Consider the following 14,643-nt stretch of genomic DNA (forward strand, 5'->3'; position numbering starts at 1 on the left):
AAAGGCAGGCAGATCCGAGTTCGAAGTCAGCTTGGTCTACAAGAGTTAGGTCCAGGACAGGCTTGATAGCTACAGTGAAATCCTGTCTCGAAAAAAAAAAAAGACAAAAACTGGTGACCCAGAAGTCTGTCTCCTGTTCATTCACTAACTGTACAAGCAGAACACTAAAGAAGAAGCCAAGCACCAGTGCACTGAATTTGAACTAGGTTTACCTACAGGGCCACACAGTCCTCAGGTGGGACATGTATGCTTCCACTGTCCTCACCTCTAGGTCAGAGTTATTCAGACACTCAAAGCAATGTGCCCTGGGTTGCTGTTTGCTGCCTGGGTACTGGTCCACACCTACTCTCTAAGCCCATTCACGACTAAGTGTCGCCCACTGATACCTGCGCCTCACTCAGGCCGAGTTCCAGCATCTCCAAAGACTTGCGGATCATGCTGGATTTCTCCTCCACCAGGTTGCTCTCATCATCCTTCTTCAAGCACTTCAGTGTCTCCAGCAAACTCTGCAGGATGGAATTGTGCTCATTCTTCAGGGCTTCCAGCCCCTGAATCACTTGCTTTGTCTTAGAAATGATTTCATCCTGCGTAAGCTTCTCCAACTTCTCTTCCTTTATGTACACCATTGTGGACATGTTGTCATACATCCTAGTATGGAGAAAGAAAATCAGACAGTTCATTATAATCTCTGTTGAGATGACATCCTTAAACAGCCACAGTGACAATTATAAATCATATTTCACAGAGCTGGAGGGTGGCTCAGCAATTAAGAGCACTTGCTCTTTTGTTTGTTTGTTTGTTTGTTTGGTTGGTTGGTTGGTTGGTTTTTCAAGACAAGGTTTCTCTGTAGCTTTGGGGCCAGTCCTGGAACTAGCTGTTGTAGACCAGGCTGGCCTCGAACTCACAGAGATCCGCCTGCTTCTGCCTCCCAAGTGCTGGGATTAAAGGTGTGAACCACCACTGCCCAGCAAGAGCACTTGCTCTTAAAGAGGGCCTGAGTTCAGTTCCTAGGACTCACATGGCAGCTCACAACTATCTGTTTCCCCAATTCCAGGGGATTCAATGCCTCATTCTGGCCTATGCAGGCACTAAAGAAATGTGGTGCACAGATACACACACAGGCAAAATGCCAATACACATATAAGTAAGTAGATCTTTAAAAAACGTAAACCAGGTGATAGTGGTGCACAATCTCATAGTCAAGAGGCAGAGGTCGGCAGATCTCTAAATTCAAGGCCAGCCTTTCTACAGAGCAAGTTCCAGGATGCCAAAGCTACACACACAGAAACCCTGTTTTGAAAACCAAATACACACACACACCAAAGCCATGTTAGTGTATTTACTATTTACTGTGCATTTATTTAGCATGTGGTTCCAAGGCCACTATTGTAAATTTGTACTATCTGACAAGCTAGGAAGAGAGTATGCAGGCCAGAAAATGATTGACACTCCCTGAAAGAGAGTGCATGTCCTCTTCACCTGGGTCCTAGTCCTGGTACATAACATGTTTTGCTAAATGACTGAGATATCTTAAGAGCAGTTTTAATGAAGATCAACCTTTTGGTATAAAGAGGAGGGCAGGGGCCAGGACTGTAAGTGTGAAGGATATAAAAATTTAGGCCCCCTCCCCTCATTCCATAGCCGATAGCAAAGTATTTACAAACTATTTCCCAATAATAAATATGCATGTTTGAGACCATGCCCCTAACAGCCCATAATAGTCTGTTGACTGCTAAGTCTCAAGAGGGCGGTGTTTATTTAGCACCTGTGTCCCCAGAGTCACAGACCATCTCCTGCCTCCACACCTATCTCTTGTCTCAGGAAAGCTATGGTCACCAAGTGCATCTGGGCACTTTGCAATGCTTCTCTCCCTGCTTCCCCCACCCTCTCCTGCCCCCCCCATCTGTCTGTCTATGTGTCTCCCTCAGTAGTTAAAAGCACTTGCTCAGGCAGAGGACCTGGGTTCAGTTCTACAAGATGGCTCAGAACCATCTCTAACTCCAGTTCCATAGAATCCAACATCCTCTGCTGGCCTCCATGGGCACTGCAGGCCTGTGTTTACATATACACATAAAACATAAAAACTAATCTTTTAAAGTTAAAATACAGACCCACAAAGTTTCCAGTAGAACCCAACTACAAAGCCATCTGTAGTACCAGTGCCTCTTAGCCCTAGCTTTGCCAGCCAAGCAGTTCTTGTCCTCAATAGTCATGGCCAGCGCCTGCCAGCAGCCACAAGCACTTGAAAATAGATCTCTCCCTCTGTTCAGTCCCTTAAGATTAAGGGATGGAGGCTGATGCCACACAAGCCTGATGACCTCAAGTCTGACCCCAGAACACAGGGTGGAAAGAACCAACTCCCAAAATTTGTCCTCTTACCCCCACGTTCACCATTCACAATATGGTACGTGTGCACCTGCTCCCACATAAACATACAGGCATGTGCACATGCTCGTGTACACACACACACACAAAGATTAAACTCAAGAGGGGAAACAAGGTAAACTAGACAGGCATAGGGGAGAGCAATAACTAGTGGCCAAAGGCTGGTATAATGGCAGAACTACACCACAGCAGGACACAAGCAGTCATTCAAACAATAAAATAAAAACCAGAATGGCAGGGGGAGGAGTGGAAAGATGGAGAAATGGAGGGATGGCTCAACAGTTAAAAGCACTGACTATTCTCCCAGAGGACCTGGGTTCAATTCCAAATACTAACATGGCAATTCACAACTCTTTTTAACTGCAGGCTTAGAGAATCTGACACCTACTGGCCTCTACAAGCATTGCACACATGTGGTGCACATATATACACATAGGCAGAAAACCCTACACATAAAAATAAAGGTTACACCAGGCAGTGGTAGGTCACACCTTTAATCCCAGCACTCAAGAGGCAGAGACAGGTGGATCTATGTGAGTTCAAGGCCAGCCCCATCTACAGAGCGAATTTCAAGACAGGCTTCAAAAAGCTACACAGAGAAATCCTGTCTTGAAAAAACAAAATAAATAAATAAAATAAATCCCTCAGCTAAGCATGGTAGTGCCCGTCTTTAGCCCCAGCAGTTGGGAGTAAGTTTGAGGCCGGGCTGGTCTACACAGAGAAAGCCTGCCTGGGCCTGGGGTGGGGGCTGTCATTGTCATCCAGAACGCGCTAGAGCCAACAGGCAGAGAGAGCTTCACCAACTCTCCTCTGCTACACCCGGACATCTCCACTTCATCAGCCACATTAGCCACAGGAGGTGATGCCTCCTACCATCACCTAAGTGAGGCCACTACAGGCCTGGAAACCACACAGAAAGAAAAGAAAACAAGCTTGCCTTTTCTGGGATAATCCCAACCTATTCCTGGGATCCCTGCCTGCATATCCTTAACTCAAGAGCTTGTCTTCTATTAAATGAGCTTCCAAGATCCCAGTGACGTAATCCTCTCTCAAGAAGTCACAGCTACTCTTGGGCGTGTACTACTGTCCTTTTTGTTTTGTTATTTGTATATATTTTATATATATGACTATTTTGTCTCTATTATGTCTGCACCATGTACATGCAATGCCCTTGGAGACCATAAGAGGACGGCTAATCCCCCAGAACTGATTTACGATGGGTGTTAGCCACACTGAGGTACTAGGAATTCAATCAGGTCCTCTGGGAAAGCCATGGTGCTCTAATCAATAAACCAGCTCTCCAGCCCCACTATTCCTCTCTTAAACATGTCTCCCTCCGCCCCCAAATCTACAGAAAAGTCTTTCTCTTCAAATTTTGCTTCTTTCAAAAAAAAAAAAATTCTTGGCCAAGCAGTGGTGGCACACACCTTTAATCCCAGCACTCGGGAGAGGCAGGCAGATCTCTGTGAGTTTGAGGTCTACAGAGTGAGTTCAAGGACAGGCTCCAAAGCTACAGAGAAACCCTGTCTCAGAAAAAAAAAAAAACTTGAATCAAAAGTTAAAATAGACCAAAAAAAAAAAAGTTAAAATAGAGAAACTGCATTTATTTGTGAGGGCAGATGATTTTTGTTTTAGCACGTTTTACTTAGGTTTTGTATGTGTGCATATGTGTGGACATACAAGCCACAGCATTAATACAGAAGCCAGAGGATAACCACAGGAGGCAGTTCTCATCACCACCATGTAGATCCCAGGATTCAAACTCTGGTTGTCAGGGTTGGCAGCAGACGTTTTACCCACTGAGCCATCTCACTGCCCTTGTTTCATGCTGAGACTGGGTTTCACCATGTAGCCCACACTGCTTAGCCTAGAGCTCTATAGCTATACAGACCAGGCTGGCCTTAAACTCGCACACAGACCCACCTGCTTCTGGCTCTCAGTGCTGGTATTAAAGGTGTGAGCCACCATAACCAGCTTCAGAAACATGATTTTATACCGTATCCCACCAAAGGGCTCAGAAGCAATGGGATCCCACTTAAAGGTAAAGGCAGCTGATTTATGGGAGACAAACTCACTAGAAGGCTGAGGCACTCAGCCATTCCATTGGTGAGACTACAAACCACAACGTCCACATCTTCCAATTCATACCCTGCATGCTCTTGCAGGTGGTTCAGCACAAGGAAACAGCCAGAACAGTGCCATGAACTGTGTTCCATGCACGAGGAAAGTACTGCAAGACCACGCATTTACTACCAACTTTGCATACTGCTGAAGCCTCATGGGGTCAACCTCTTCCCCAGCCTGACACATGCTATAGGCGCAGAACAACTCTGGTGCCTACTGAGCTTTGCACATCCCTTTTTGTCTGATAAAGAATTCAGTGTGAGCCGGGCAATGGTGGTGCACGCCTTTAATCCCAGCATTTGAGAGGCAGAGGCAGGCGGATCTCTGTGAGTTCGAGACCAGCCTGGTCTACAGAGCTAGTTCCAGGACAGGCTCCAAAGCCACAGAGAAACCCTGTCTCGAAAAACCAAAAAAAAAAAAAAAAAAAAAAAATTCAGTGTGTTCAGAAGTTCTATTCTTGGCCCAATGTTGTCTATTTTTATTGTTGCAGAAGGGTTCATTCTGTATCTGAGGGTTTAAGAAAAGCCTGTAGGTCTAGACTAGCCGGTTAGATGTTGGTCCTTGCCTGTTGGAAAACAGTAAGCAGCATAAAATGTGTGTTAGTGTAATGGGTGTGTGCTCAGGGCAGTATGCTGAGACTTCATCTTTTATATTGTGACCTAAGCACACATCAGCTTGTCTCAGCTCTTCATTGTAAGTGGAGACCACATGAAATGACCTTCAGATTTCTTACTTTCATAAAATACAAGTATGAAAATGCTTCAAAAACTATACACCCCATGCTGGTCTCCAACTCACTACACAGCTAAGGATGACTTCTTTTGAAAAAGTTTTTAGGCTTCTTCCTCGGCGCTTCCTGCGAGGTGGCTGCCATCTCCTTTGCGGCATCATGGCTGCCCTCCAGCCTCTGGTGAAGCCCAAGATCGTCAAAAAGAGGACCAAGAAGTTCATCCGGCACCAGTCAGACTGATATGTCAAGATTAAGCGAAACTGGGCGGAAACCCAGAGGTATTGACAACAGGGTGCAGAGAAGATTCAAGGGCCAGATCCTGATGCCCAACATTGGTTACGGGAGCAACAAGAAAACCAAGCACAAGCTGCCTAGTGGCTTCCGGAAGTTTCTGGTCCACAATGTCAAGGAGCTGGAGGTGCTGCTGATGTGCAACAAGTCTTACTGTGCTGAGATTGCTCACGATGTTTTCTCCAAGAACCGAAAAGCCATCGTGGAAAGAGCAGCGCAGCTGGCCATCAGAGTCACCAATCCCAACGCCAGGCTGCTCAGCGAAGAGAATGAGTAGATGGCTTGCGTGCACATTTTATTTGTGTTTAAATAAAACCACAAAAACTGCCGAGCTGGTAAAAAAAAAAAAAGAAGAAAAGAAAAAGTTTTGAGACAGGCAGTGGTGGCTCACGCCTTTAATCCCAGCACTCGGGAGGCAGAGGCAGGTGGATCTCTGTGAGTTCAAGACCAGCCTGATCTACAAGAGCTAGTTCCAGGACAGGCCCCAAAGCTACAGAGAAACCCTGTCTCGAAAAACCAAAAAGAAAGAAAGAAAGAAAGAAAGAAAGAAAGAAAGAAAGAAAGAAAGAAAGAAAGAAAGAAAGAAAGAAAGAGGTTTTAATCCACACACACAAAGGGGTAGAGGGGGAGGGGGAGAAGGAGAGAGAGAGAGAGAGAGAGAGAGAGAGAGAGAGAGAGAGAGAGAGAACACAACTGCTAGAGTTGGCTCTCCTTTCTTCTACCAAGGGCTGTGGGACTCAAAGTCAGATTGTCAGGCAAGTACAGTTTGGCCTTGAATTTCTGATCCTCCTACCTCTGGAGAGCTAGGGTAACAGGTGTGTATCCCCACACCTGGTTCATGGGGGGCTGGGACTGACACCAGGGTTTCATGCAGGCTAGGCAAGCATTCTACCACTTGAAGCTATACTTCAAGCCTACCCACTCCTTTTGAGAAAGCATCTCTTTCTGTAGCCAAGCTGACTGAAACTCCATTATGTAGTCATGGTAATCCCCCTGCCTCAGCTTCACAAGTGTTGGATCAAAGGTGTAAGTCACCTTTGTGACTTAGGAGCTTAATGCAGATACTGGATTTGTCCTTAAAAGTGGAGAGGTTTGGCCGGGCGGTGGTGGCGCACGCCTTTAATCCCAGCACTCGGGAGGCAGAGGCAGGCGGATCTCTGTGAGTTCGAGACCAGCCTGGTCTAAAAGAGCTAGTTCCAGGACAGGCTCCAAAACCACAGAGAAACCCTGTCTCAAAAAACCAAAAAAAAAAAAAAGTGGAGAGGTTTGGCCGGGCGGTGGTGGCGCACGCCTTTAATCCCAGCACTCGGGAGGCAGAGGCAGGCGGATCTCTGTGAGTTCGAGACCAGCCTGGTCTACAGAGCTAGTTCCAGGACAGGCTCCAAAGCCACAGAGAAACCCTGTCTCGAAAAACCAAAAAAAAAAAAAAAAGTGGAGAGGTTTATGTAATGTAATTTCCATCTCAGTTAAAAAGAACAGGGTAATGAGGTAGATAAATGACCAGGTCTGAGTGAGTGCACAGAGCAAAAGGCAGCTGGGAGAGCACAGACAAGCGGCCTGAAGTTCCTGGATGATGGGTGAAGCCCAGCAAACAAGTGAAGGTGGAGGTGCATGCTGGGGAAAGTGGGATGGCAACCAGGAGGCTCCTGTAGAAGCACACTTCATGGGAGATGTTCCCAAAAGCTCTGGATGCTTCTGGTGGACTCTCTGGAGACTAGGAGCACCCACCCAAGAGAACAGTCACACCGTTCTTAGTACACACAGTCACCCCCCCAGCACCAGACACAAGTCGGAGGGTAGTCTGCAAGGAGTAGCCCATCCGTGTGTTCAAAGAAACAAACACGCAATTAGAACTAGATTACAGTGTGTTATGGATGAGGTAAGTGTCAAAAATTATAAAATGAAACAAAGGCCTGGCAAGCCCATCTGATATACCTGACGCAGCTAAACACATGCATTCACAGAAAAAGCTGCACTCAACTGCTCCAAAAAGTAAAATGCTGGGCAAATAAAAAATAAATAAATGAATGAATGAATGAATGCAAGGGCCAGGTAGTGGTGGTGCACACCTTTAATCCCAGCACTCTGGAGGCAGAGGCAGGCAGACCTCTGTGAGTTCAAGGCCAGCCTGGTCTACAGAGCTAGTTCCAGGACAGCTATCACTGTTACACAGCGAAACCTTGTCTCAAAAAAAAAAAAAAAAGAAAAAAGAAAGAAAAGGAAAAAAGAAAAGCACAACTCAGAAGCGTAAGACAATTTTAAGGCCAACTAGGGCTACCATAGCAAAACTGGATCTCAAAACAATAATAAGAAATGTCAAAGGGGCCAGGCGGTGGTGGCGCACGCCTTTAATCCCAGTTCTCGGGAGGCAGAGGCAGGTGAATCCCTGTGAGTTCTAGGCCAGCCTGGTCTAAAAGAGCTAGTGCCAGGACAGGCTCCAAAGCTACAGAGAAACCCTGTCTCGAAAAACTTAAAAAAAAAAATGTCAAAGGGGAAATTGAAAACACTGTCAGGAAGGAAATACTGTGATGAATTCAGCGAGGCAAGAGGACGGGGGTAAGTAGGGAGCACAGAAGGCTGTTTTTGTTTTTGGAGACAGGGTTTCTCTGTGTAATCCTGGCTGTCCTGTAACCCACTCTATAGACCGGGCTGGCTCGAACTCACATATCTATTTGCTTTTGCCTCCTTAGTGCTGAGATTAAAGTGTGCACCACCATTGCCTGGCTTATTATTTTTAAAGATCTACTTATTTTTATTTTATGTGTATTAGTGTTTTGCCTGTGTATGTGTATCTGTGTGTATCTATGCACCACATATGTACAGTACTACTGAGCAAAAGCGTGTGCAACCACTGCCCAACTTTTCTTTTTTCAAGGGGTGGCCAGTCTAGACCGGCCTCAACTGCATGGTCCTTCTGACTGTCCCTTCAGCACCCCTCCCGTGTGCTGACACCACCACGACCAGCTGCTTATTCTTCCTTAAGAATCACCACAGCGCTTTAAGGTCCCGAGTCCACCCTCAGCACTGTTAAAAATCAATCCACCCACCCCTGAGTACTACCAGAGCACCACCAGAGAGCCCTTACAGGTCCCTTCCCAGCCCTCACAGACAGCATTTCCTCTATCCAACCTCTTTCTCTAATCTCATCTAACCTAATCCTTTAATCTCCTCTCCTAAATTTGAATCACTGACTGAAGGAGCTCAGTAGATAAGAGTGTCTGCCTGGGTGCCGGGGACAAACCACTGCATAAAACTGGCAAGGTGACAAACCTGTATCCCCAGTGCCCAGGAGGTAGGCAGGAAGACCAGAACTTCAAGGTCAACCTTGACTGCACAGCAATTAAAACTCTGCCTGGGTTACAGGAGAACTGTCACCAAACACCCACATATTCTCACTCTCACTCTCTCTAGGAATCTATGCTGACCAAAAATTTATAAAGATGCATATAAATTAAAAAAAAGACTCAAAAGCCATTTTAATTGTGTTTACATGCTAACACCACAGACTAGCACAAAAAGATCTTCTTGCCTTCTGGGGATTTTGTATAGACCTGGCAGTACACAACCACAACCAGGAAGCAGAGGCAAGTGGATCTCTGAGTTCAAGGCCAGCCTGTCTTTGGTGTAAAGAGACCTTGTATACACGTGTTCATCAAAAAGAATCATTGGTTTGGTCCCAGGTCCCCGGCCTTTGCTACACATCAACACTGGGACTCTCCCTGGACATTCCATTGTTGCCCTAGGTCATGGTCTAGATTCTATAGCCCTGGGTCCAACCCCCACCCCACGCCACCCCACCCCAAACAGCTCCAGCAGATCACCCAGGGCCACATACTGATTTATACTGTCTTAAACAAACGAAAGGACTCTGAGGTAATGGGAGTATTTTAGAACCAAATGGCCCTCAGTGCACTCCGGATTTACTCTTGGGCCACCATCTCTAGGCCTATCCTTTGTCCTCACTTCAGACCTGCGTCTCCAGAGAGTCCCCTGAGCCTCCCACAAGCACCTAGAGTTTATCATATCCAAAAGTAGACATCATCTTGTCCTCTTCCCATTCTCCCTAACATGCTGGGTGTCACCATCCAGTGAGTCAACAAAGAGCAGAGAAGCTAATGCATTCTTTCAGCAAACACTTAGTGAGGGCTGATCGTACACCGAGAAAAACGGATGAAATCCCACCCTGGTGGATAAGAGCAATGTATGAGCAAATAGACAATAAACAAAGTAAGAAAATAAAAAAAACAGAGAGGGGCTGGAGAGATGGCTCAGTGGTTAAGAGCATTGCCTGCTCTTCCAAAGGTCCTGAGTTCAATTCCCAGCAACCACATGGTGGCTCACAACCATCTGTAATGAGGTCTGGTGCCCTCTTCTGGCCTACAGACATACACACAGACAGAATATTGTATACATAATAAATAAATAAATATTAAAAAAAAAAACAGAGAGTGGAGAGACAACTCAGCAGTTAAGCGCATTTGCTGCTCACACTCGTTTTTAACTCCAGTTCCAAAGGATTCGGTGCCCTTTTCTGGTTGTCTCAGGCATCAGGCATGCATACGGCGCTCACACATACATACATACACAGGCAAACACTCAAACACATAAAACAAATTAGCCCTTTTAAAAAAAATGGTAAACAAGAAGTCAGGCAGGATGGGGCAGAACCATGGTTTTTAACTCAGAGCTCAGCAAACACCTAGCGGTGCTTTAGAGGAGTCAAGCGGCCAGGGCTGGGGCAGGCCAGGACACTACTGAGCACTTCAGTAGCTGACGTGGTCCACTGGCCATGATCTACACAGGCTGGTGTCCTTGCCCTCCTGCTCCTCCCTACCCAAGGCTGACGACGGCACCTTAGGTCCCACTGACAGCTGCTCTTGCGCAGCTTCAGCCACTGTCCTCACTCTGAGGAGCTCACCCTGTCCAGAGCACCACCCACACCACTGCCCTGACCTCCTGGCTCATCTTGCCCTCCTTCCAACCTCAAAGCAGGAGCAGCCTCCTTGGCACCTCCTACCACTGCATGGGCATTTATTTCCTGGCCTCACCTTCCCTTCACCCCACCAGGACAGTCTTCAACCACAACCCACTCAGGTCTTATTTCCTCCCATCAGAGTCACAAAGGGCCAATCTGCACTTGCCTTTGAGTGCCCAGGAAGAGCCTCCTGACCACTCATGCTGGGTCTAAGCTCTCTGGGGAATTGTCCTTGTCAGGATCCCTAAGAGTGCAATGCTGTGCAGTGGGTTTTCAGCAGTCACCAGTCCCATGCTCCCACCATCTTCATAAGATAGCTTTATTCTTTTTGAGGCAGGATCTTGCTATGTAGCTGAAGTTGGCCTCAAAATCTATCTCATCCTCCAGAGTGCCTGTGCCACCATGCCTAGTTTCCAACAGTTACTTCACACCCCGAGCCTTGACACTCACTAGCTTGCTCAGGATGGCAGTCATTTCTGCTGCATACTCTTGATTTCTGATATTCATTCAACTAAGAACGAAGTCAGCCGGGCGATGGTGGCGCACGCCTTTAATCCCAGCACTCGGGAGGCAGAGGCAGGCGGATCTCTGTGAGTTCGAGACCAGCCTGGTCTACAGAGCTAGTTCCAGGACAGGCTCCAAAGCCACAGAGAAACCCTGTCTCGAAAAACCAAAAAAAAAAAAAAAAAAAAAAAAAAAGAACGAAGTCACTTCTGACTTTTCTTGCTCATTGTTTTAAACAGATCATGTCTAAAGACTGTTTATAACTCTAGAGATTTTCATTTTTTCCCAACCTAAAAATAAAGTGTTTAATGTTTTTAAGATTTATTATTTATGTGTACACCTGCATGATTTTTTTTTCTTTGTGCACCATGGAGGTAAGAAGAGTCTCAGATTGCCTGGAACTGGAGTTAGAGACTGCCTGATCTGGCTGTTGGGGATCAAACTCAGGTCCTTCTGACAGAGCAGTAATTGCTCTTAACTGAGCCATCTCTCTAGTCCCAATGTATTAATTTCTTTAAATATAAACAATTAAATTGTGGGTAGTATTTGATTTGTTTGTTCTTGAGCTGAGGAAATAGGACCTTTTGAATGCTAGGCTAGTACCTTACCACCAAGTGACATCCTCAGTATAAACTTTACTATGGATTATTTAAGATATGTGTACCTCACTTCCTTCATCTTTGCATTTGGAAAAAAAATCCCTGTCCAGCTTCCATGCATGTCTATACTTTCCCATTTTTGTTGTCTTGAGACAGAATCTTGCTATGTAGTCGGGACAGATCTTGTACTGATGACCCTCCTGCCTCAGCCTCCCGAGTACTGGGTTATAGGTATGTACTGTCACTCCCTGCTGGATGTTTGCTTTTACAATGCACTGCCAAGCCAGGTGAATGTAGCTGGTGTTACGGAGGGGTCACCACCAGGTCCCACCCCAGGCCAAGGCTGGCCTGCATCAGGACACATCCTCTGGTGATCTGGAGGCCCACCCTTCCACATATCCGCGTGCTCTGAGATTTTAAACAGAATCACTGCATTCTTACAAATACTCAGGACACAGAACAGTAAGTACAATTTCCTACAACTGGGGTTTGTGGGCAGTCCATGAAAGAAGATCCCTACTGTAGCAGCCTTAGGAGACTCAGGTCGGTCCAGTTTCCTAGTGGGGTTTTCACCGTCCTATTACAACGCATTCCCAGCTAATTCTGATCCAAGGCTTAGTCATGCTGTATAAAAAGGCTTGGAATTTAAGTAACGCAAAGAATCAAAAATGCATCTACCCCTCTACATAGCAATTTAAATAGTATATAATTATTTTGTTCTCACAGCTCCTCCCTCACCCCCACCTCCCGTTTTTTCTGTGTAGCCCTGACCACCCTGAAACTCAAAGGTTTTTTGCCTCCACCTCCCCAGCCTCTCTAAAGACATCATTTTTTTGCAAGTACACCAGATCATCACTTAATATGTAAATTCTCAACCTGTTTAAATAATAAAACAGTAGCAGTCAGTGACAATTCCAACACAATACACCTGCAAACTTCATTATAATGCCATCCACTCCATCACACATTAATATTACTTTTTGAACGCTTTAATTTTTTTCTTTCTTAATGGGAAGGGGGCTCCACATGTAACAAGGAAAATCACTTCAGGCTGGACACGTTCAAGTCGCCAGGGAGATTCCACACCCGGCCACTGAAAGAAATAGACTGGCTGGCCCCAGGCCACGGACCACAGCATGACAGCAGGCCGCCCAGGGCGGTGCCGAGGAGAGGTGGGGGCTGGAAGGGCGGGGAAGCCTAAGACAAAGCCAGCCGGCTGACCCCCAACACACACACCATCAGCGCCGCCGCCTCCCCGGGACGGGACCTCAGCAGCGAGGTTTTGGGACCCTAAGCCCGCAGCTGCTATTGAAAGGCCATCCCCACCCTGGGGCCTAAGTCAGGGCGGGGCTCTGAACACAGTTGGGACAGAAGCCTCAGGGACACAGGAGAGGAGCAGAGAAGAGCAGAAGGGAAGGGGCAGGGACCCGAGCCTAAAGTGAAGGCAGAAAGGGCTGAGCCCCAAACCTGGAGGGTCAGGGGCGAAGGAACGAGTACTTCAACCCAGACAGGCGCAGACCGAGAAGGGACAGGTCCCGAACCAGGATTGGCGGGGAGAGGACAAGAGCTTCGGTCTGGAGATGTGCAAGCAGAAAGATGACAAAGACCCCAGAGAGAAGTGGAGCAGACAGGGCAGGAACCCAAACCAGGGGCGCAGGTAGACCGGGGATAGGAGGACCGCATCCAGGAGGTGCTCAGGGACGTGACAAGAGACCTGAGTCTGGAAAAGAGCAAGCAGCGGAGGAGAAACCCCAGGCTGGACGGGCACCGGCTGGAGAGGACAAGGACAGCGGAGTGCAGGCGCACAGGCAGAGGTGACGGAGACGGAGACGGGGCTCTGAGAGGCGCAGGCAGCGCGGGGAGGGGACCCGACCATGCAGACACGATTGAGGGCCGGGGCGGGGTCTGGGTCGGGGCGGAGGGCCAGGATCGCGACCTGGAAGGGCCGGGTGCAGATGCGGCGGTGGACGGGAAGGGCCCGGGAGCCTCAGCCTGGAGGATGCGGGCGAAAGGGGTCGCGGCTGCGTCTGGAGCGCTGCGCACCAGCCGCTCGGAGCCCGGGGCGGGGCGGGGACGGGGCCGCGCACTCACCGTCCGATCGGGAGCGCCGCGCTCGTCGCGCTGTCACAGGCCTAGGCCGCGCAGAGCCCAGCCGCCTCAGCAGCAAGCAGCGCCTCCGCGGCCGCCCCGCAGCATCCTCACCCCGACCCGCGCTCCGCAGCCTCGCGCCACCGCTCCACCGCCGAAAATGGCGTCGCCGGCGCCGCGCCCGCCCCACAATGCCGCGCGCCGTGACGTCATCCACCCTCGCGCCGCGGGGCGGGGCCCAGGGGAAACTGAGGCTGAGGTCCACGGTGCTGCGCTCTCCAGAAGCCTCTGGTCGTCTGTGGTCGTCTCTGGCTCGGAGGTCTTATCCGTCCCACCTCAAGGGACAGAGAAGGGGGAAGGATGCCAGGCGGCCAGGACCCACCCTCAGCGGCTCGCTCCTGACCACAGCCCTCGACCTCCAGCCTGGCCCGAAGGGCAGGCTTGCCAGCTCCGGTTGCTCCTGGGCCTCGCACAGCCGCCTGGCACCCCAGCTGCAGGCCTGACTCAGCAGCCGGCTGGAGGGCACGCTGAGTCAGTGGCAAGGCCGAGCTTGCCCGTACCAGCTTGGGAACCCTCCAGGTGCCAGCAGACGTCCCCAGGGAGGCCCGGTGGCATAACTAAGGGGTAGGGGTTGCGAGTGCCAATCTCCCCACCTTGGGAACCGCGGCCCTCTACTGATGATGGTATTGCTGGGCAGTGACACCTGTCAACATCAGGGAGGCAGGTGCTTTTGGTCTTAACAGCATATCCAATTACTTTGACAAAAATTAAAAAATTTTAAAAAAGACTGGCTAATAAGGAGAAGTCTCCTGAGAGCTCAGATTAGCCTGAAGGGAGGCTGTGGGGTCTCAATCAAGTAAAGCCCCAGCACACAAACTGCTGCTTGACTGTGTGTCACCAGCTCTTCAGCCAATACACCTGCTCCTGACCGGGTGCACTCGGGAAGA

General features: G+C 48.6%; 1 protein-coding gene and 1 pseudogene across 14 annotated transcripts in view; one reads left to right on the forward strand and one right to left on the reverse strand.

Moving 5' to 3' along the window:
• Klc1 (kinesin light chain 1) overlaps positions 1-13,838 on the reverse strand; it is a 54,048-nt gene extending 40,210 nt beyond the window's left edge. For all 14 annotated transcript variants that reach the window (XM_075948777.1, XM_075948772.1, XM_075948770.1 and 11 more), the window contains exons 1-2: positions 13,700-13,838; positions 387-648 (exon numbers count right to left, since the gene is read on the reverse strand). In XM_075948777.1, the coding sequence (XP_075804892.1) occupies positions 387-647 (261 nt within the window). In that variant the 5' untranslated portion in view covers position 648; positions 13,700-13,838. The remainder of the gene's footprint in view (positions 1-386; positions 649-13,699) is intronic.
• Positions 5,366-5,882, forward strand: LOC142834871 (large ribosomal subunit protein eL32-like; annotated as a pseudogene).
• Positions 13,839-14,643: the final 805 nt, after the last annotated feature.

The sequence above is a fragment of the Microtus pennsylvanicus genome, chromosome 14, assembly GCF_037038515.1.
Source record: "Microtus pennsylvanicus isolate mMicPen1 chromosome 14, mMicPen1.hap1, whole genome shotgun sequence".
NCBI classification, from domain to species: domain Eukaryota; kingdom Metazoa; phylum Chordata; class Mammalia; order Rodentia; family Cricetidae; genus Microtus; species Microtus pennsylvanicus.